At 41.0% G+C, this 6,000-nt stretch overlaps 1 protein-coding gene across 3 annotated transcripts in view; it reads left to right on the top strand.

Moving 5' to 3' along the window:
* Window positions 1-6,000, top strand: part of chl1b (cell adhesion molecule L1-like b) — a 73,150-nt gene that overhangs the window by 44,132 nt on the left and 23,018 nt on the right. For all 3 annotated transcript variants that reach the window (XM_083770908.1, XM_083770906.1, XM_083770907.1), the window contains exons 4-11: window positions 92-282; window positions 846-968; window positions 1,589-1,759; window positions 2,052-2,084; window positions 2,265-2,376; window positions 3,052-3,236; window positions 3,365-3,493; window positions 4,294-4,437. In XM_083770908.1, coding sequence (XP_083627034.1) covers window positions 92-282; window positions 846-968; window positions 1,589-1,759; window positions 2,052-2,084; window positions 2,265-2,376; window positions 3,052-3,236; window positions 3,365-3,493; window positions 4,294-4,437 — 1,088 coding nt within the window. The remainder of the gene's footprint in view (window positions 1-91; window positions 283-845; window positions 969-1,588; window positions 1,760-2,051; window positions 2,085-2,264; window positions 2,377-3,051; window positions 3,237-3,364; window positions 3,494-4,293; window positions 4,438-6,000) is intronic.

The raw sequence follows: 6,000 nt of genomic DNA, 5'->3' as shown, positions 1-6,000 counted from the left end.
TGCATTATAGGCAGATTTCTGCCCACGGTTACCTAAAAAAAAAAGAGAAGAAAAATTGGCTCATACAACCTTAACTTTTTACTCTGTGCAGCTTTCGTTGGACAAAGAATGGAGAGGAATTTGACCCCTTCCTAGACCCCCGTCTGATGAAAGAGGAGGACTCGGGGACTTTTGTGATACCCAATAACGGGAACCTCACTGAGTACCAGGGAACCTATCGATGTTATGCCTCCAACAAACGGGGGACCGCCATCTCGGAAGAGATTGCGTTCACTGTTCCCCGTGAGTAACACACATCTATGTTTTTGGCCGGTTCTCTGTTACTGTGCCTTAAAAGTGATTCAGGGTCTTGGGATGGCTGTGCCTTTCCATTGTGATATTTCTATTGTATTGGCCATGGCAAAACATAATTGAACCGCCCCAGTGTTCATCGCCCTGCTTACTCTTGTGTATACCTGCACAAAGCAGTGGGGAAAGCATTGAGTGTGATCTAGCCTCTCCATCATTTCCGGCTGGTACATTATTCATTTTGTTGTAAAGCACAGTACATAAATCCTCAAACAAATCCACTCCAAGGCGAGCTGCGACTAATTTTGGCTGTGCTTCAACTACTCAGCAATGTTGACAAGTCCCACAACAGTAGTAATGACGTCTGTTTCTCACTACAAGCCAAGGCCTGAAAAAATGTGCCATGGAATTCAACTCATTGAATGGTACATGGGGAATGCCTAAGCTTTTCTATCTCCTTGCTTGATGCAACACTCAGACCTGACTGCCATCTTCTGGATAAGATGAGAACTACACAAAATACCTAACTCATTTTTCACCATTTGTCTTCATGACAGAGGTCCCAAAGTTTCCTAAAGAAAAGATCGACCCCATCTGGGTTGAGGAGGGTCAGCCGTTTGTTCTAGAGTGTAACCCACCCAAAGGAATTCCTCCACTTCAGATCTACTGGATGACCATCAGTGAGTGATTTTCTCCAATCATACTCAACTAATACATGCATGGTATGTGGTTGAATCTGGGATGGGGTCAGGCAGTCAGCCAGTCAGTTACCAGGTCAGCATGGTAACTGAGATACATAATGGAAATATACTCCTCCTTCTTAATAATGTCTTTACAGGCTTTACATAAGAACCTTGATACCACTTAGGACTTAGTAGTGCGATTGATATATTAATGTTTGTTATTTAGAGACAGCATGGAAGGTGTGATGCCTACTTGCTGTCCTAGTTACTTTATAGCACATACTTGTTTTCTTGCACTGTAATTACTCAAGCAGTTACCCTGTTTGCTGACTAAGGTTCATGGCGCTTACTTTGCACATGGTAAATGGCTCTGGATTAGAGCATCTGGCAAATGGCTAGGTTGTAAATTGTAACCGTTTCACAGGAAAATTATTTCTAGTGTTTTCACTCTGTCTGCATCAAAACACACCTACTGTTCTGATTTAATAGGGTCAAAATGAAATGACACCAGCCCTGGTTTGTATCCTAACAGATACTTTGTGATGGCCAATATATCACTTTTCCCCAACAATGAAATAGATTTTAACAAGAGTTGTCGTCTCTCTCTACCACCCAAGATCTGCAGCATATAGAGCAGGACGAAAGGGTGTCCATGGGCTTGAATGGAGACTTGTACTTCGCCCATGCAGTAGAGAAGGACAGCAGGAGAGACTACTGTTGTTTTGCTGCCTTCCCTAGAATACGCACCATTGTTCAGAAGACAGCCATGTCTGTCATTGTCAAGACAAGTAAGTGTCAAACAAATCCTTCCAGGTTTCTTTCATTAATTAAACTCCTGGATGTATGTTGTCAGGCATCAAACCAGTGTGATGCAAACTCTTGATTTGTTTTGAGAACATTGCTCATATTCAGTGTTCCCATTGCACTTCCATTCAAATGTCTTTTGTTTTTCTTGATTTCCTTTGATGTGAATCATGTGATCTTTATGTCACCTGTGTCCTTTTTTGTTGTTGAATTGACAACATCACCTTGTTCTTGTGTTCATATATTATTTTCCTATCACATTCGCCTTCATTTCAGAAAAATCGAACAGTGGCACGACTGCTGAAAAAAGTAAGCTCAAACAATAGCATGTCATGTTCCCATTTTTGTTCATATGTATGTGCGTGCACACATGAGAGTGTGTCCAATGGGGAATTAAGTTCAATCTTTCCCATAAAAAGCATAATAACATTTTGGTTGGAGTCATCTATCTCCCTCTTGAGTCTTTACAAATACTATGTTTTCTCCAAGCTAATGCCATCATGGAAAGGAGACCCAGTCTTTTGACGCCCTCTGCTGGCAAAACAGAGAAACAGCTGGTCAAAGGAGATGAGCTACAGTTGGAGTGTATTGCAGAGGGATTGTGAGTAATGGCATCTTACACACACACACACACACACACGCACACGCACACGCACACGCACACACACACACACACACACACACACACACACACACACACACACACACACACACACACACACACACACACACACACACACACACACACACACACACACACACACACACACACACACAATTGTGTTTTAGTTTTTTCTCACTTTGTGTTAAAAACAGTGGTAAAACAGGTTAACAATGTTACACTGCTGCTTTCCCAGGTGTAGCAGTTCAAAATATGTAGAATATACTGTAACTATTGCTGTTGCATTTTCTCCAAAAATGCATAGACAACCTGTGCAACATATGTACGTATGTAATAACTACTATTCTGATGATGATTTATATATACTAGCCCTTACCCGTTGTGAGATATTTCCCCCCCCCCTTGTGGCTGTGGGGGGTACTGCGCCCGGGTGCGTTTGTAATTGACTAAATTCATTAATAATCATTAATGTGTGAAATCGAAAAAAGAGCTTCGTTACGCCCTCCATATTCATATGGTCAATGCCTGTGGAGTGATTGGTGCAGACAGTAAGGAGCTACGGCAGTGTTTCTGACACACAGACACACACTCAGACATTGTTAGAATTATAGTATGATGATATGATATATATATATATTTATATTTTTTTGCCAGCCCAACTCCAACAATTGAGTGGGTGAAAATGGGTCACAAAAAGCTTCCTGAAAAAGCAAAGGTGGAGAACCATGGGAAAGTTCTGATTGTACCAGCAGTAGACGAGTATGACGGTGGAAAGTACAGCTGCAAGGCCAGGAACGCAATTGGAGAGATATCGGCTTACTTCATAGTCACAGTAGAAGGTACTCTATTGCTTTTATTTTGTATGCATTTACAGTTATGCACAAGTTAATGCATTGTACTGTATGTCTGTCATAGTCTTGATGGGTCTTGTATGGGTATTTTACACATTGACCATGTGTCCTTTCAGAGCCTCCAGAGTGGGTGTCTGAACCTCAGAGTCAGCTGAACATGATTGGTGCAGATGTGCAGATCAAGTGCTCTGCCACTGGGATTCCTCAGCCCAAGATAACATGGAGGGTGAATGGAGTACCTCTGGGTATGTTCAATTCAGTTCGAAACCTTTATTTGTTCCACATATAGGAATGCAAAGATGACTTCTTAACTATCACCTCTCTTTCTCATTGACAAAATAATTTAGAGACAATAATGCAAATTTGAGCATTTTGCCAGCCATCTCAAATTTAGTTAGAGTTATTTCTCTCTTAAAAGTGTCTTGCGATGATAACAGAGAAAATTTATTTTCTCAGACATTGTAGCACTAGAACAGAAATAAAAATAAACAAAAAATAAATAAATAAAAAAATAGATAAAAAAGTAAGCCCCCCCCCTTCAGTTCCGGACAAAAACCGGGAGACATAATTATACTTGCTTACCTCGCTAAGATTATGATAAAGTCGCTGATGATCGCTCGCTTCATATTTTGAACGAGAGCCATGTTGAAGTCAGAAATGAAGAGCTTAGTATATCCATCTGGTCAAAACCACGGAGAGCTAATTAGATTACGCGCGCCGAGCCTTTCTTTGTGAACGGTAAACAGGGAAGTGAAAGACAACGCGCATGTGCGAAAGAGCAAGGAGTATGGTGCAGAAGGAGACGCTAACTAAAAACAAAAAGTTCCGAATATTTTTCTCTCGTTTGATATCAATGAAAATGCGCTCATCGTTATGACGTTCCCCAACGTCGTGTGGTCTAAATGGGTTAAGGTGCTTGGGGGTGCTGTATGCAAGGTTTTTCTTACTCTTTAAAAAAAATCTATTTGATTACATACAATGTTTTCAGTCCTATACACACCTACCATACTTTTATTTACATAGTGAATCTTTTTGTTCATTGCAGAGGCCTCAGTATTGACCAGAATAAAAGTGTTTGATGATACCATTGTTTTACACAATGCCCAAGCCAATGAGAGTGCCGTCTATCAGTGCGAGGCCAACAACGCACACGGGACGCTTCTGGCTAATGCAAATATCATGATTATGAGTAAGTATGTTAACATTTTAGTTGTGTCAGGACTCAGGAGGACTATTTTAAAGTTCACCATATTGTGAGTCAACATCTTCTCCAGGAAGCCCATTATAAACACAGTCTTTGAAAATGCGGTTTAGTTTCCAAGTAGTTGCTTAGTAATGTCACGGAAGTGCATCTGTTTATGAGTAATTGACAGACACAGGTATTAGTCAGTGGGAGACTGTCGGATGTTGTGTCTGCTCAGAGAGTCGCTCGCTTAGATTGGCGTTCCCACAATTCCATACTGATTACACAAATACACAAACATGTGCTGCTTTACAAGTGCAGATTAAAAAAATGAAGAAAGAGTGTGCTCTCTGTGGCTTTCCACCAATGTGGCGAGTTTGTTCGTGGTGACATAGGAGTTAATAAAGCTGGACATTCTCTGAATGTGAAGTCCCAGCTGCTCCTTCTGTAAACAATTAGAAGAGACAGACCATTTTAATGGGAAGCTTTGGCTTCTACTGATAAGGTGCATTCGCTAAGCTAAGTCATTATGCCATTGTTTTTTCTTTGATTCCATTCTCACATTTACACGTTTTTGACAACATTTAAAGTTCACCATATTGTGAGTGAACATCTTCTCCAGGAAGCCCATTATAAACACAGTCTTTGAAAATGCGGTTTAGTTTCCAAGTAGTTGCTTAGTAATGTCACGGAAGTGCATCTGTTTATGAGTAATTGACAGACACAGGTATTAGTCAGTGGGAGACTGTCGGATGTTGTGTCTGCTCAGAGAGTCGCTCGCTTAGATTGGCGTACACCTCTGAAGCGCCAGGGGCTTTGAGAGCGAGGGCTGTCTGCAAGCAATGCTCCTTCACTTGGGCTGAGCCCTTTTCCCCACGGACCTGCCAGCCAGTTCACTGTCATTTATATGCTAACAAGTTCCCACAATTCCATACTGATTTGGGTACCATAAGACAAACATGTGCTGCTTTACAAGTGCAGATTAAAAAAATGAAGAAAGAGTGTGCTCTCTGTGGCTTTCCACCAATGTGGCGAGTTTGTTCGTGGTGACATAGGAGTTAATAAAGCTGGACATTCTCTGAATGTGAAGTCCCAGCTGCTCCTTCTGTAAACAATTAGAAGAGACAGACCATTTTAATGGGAAGCTTTGGCTTCTACTGATAAGGTGAAGTCATTATGCCATTGTTTTTTCTTTGATTCCATTCTCACATTTACACGTTTTTGACAACATGACAGCCTTGTCTTTTTTTCATTTTTTTACACAATGAAGCCTGGAATTTACCTTGAGGAAAGGCAAACATACTGTCAGAGGTCTTCTCCTTCCTCGTATCTCTTATTCGATTATTTCATTATTTTTCCACTCCAAATTAGCAATTATTTCTGAGTTTCTTTCTTGCTCACTGTTGTGTCTATTCTCCTGATAGTCACTGCATGTTGGTATTGGGGTTTTAATGGCCATAGCAGGAGACGACCATGAATGGTTCAAGACTCAAGGTTCTTTATTGTCACATGCACACAGGCTACAGTACAATTACAGCAGGTAGCAACATTGCAGTCATGTGGAATCCT

Source organism: Protomyctophum parallelum (assembly GCF_964188405.1).
Source record: "Protomyctophum parallelum genome assembly, chromosome: 8".
NCBI classification, from domain to species: domain Eukaryota; kingdom Metazoa; phylum Chordata; class Actinopteri; order Myctophiformes; family Myctophidae; genus Protomyctophum; species Protomyctophum parallelum.
This window is presented reverse-complemented; position numbering and strand designations above follow the sequence as displayed.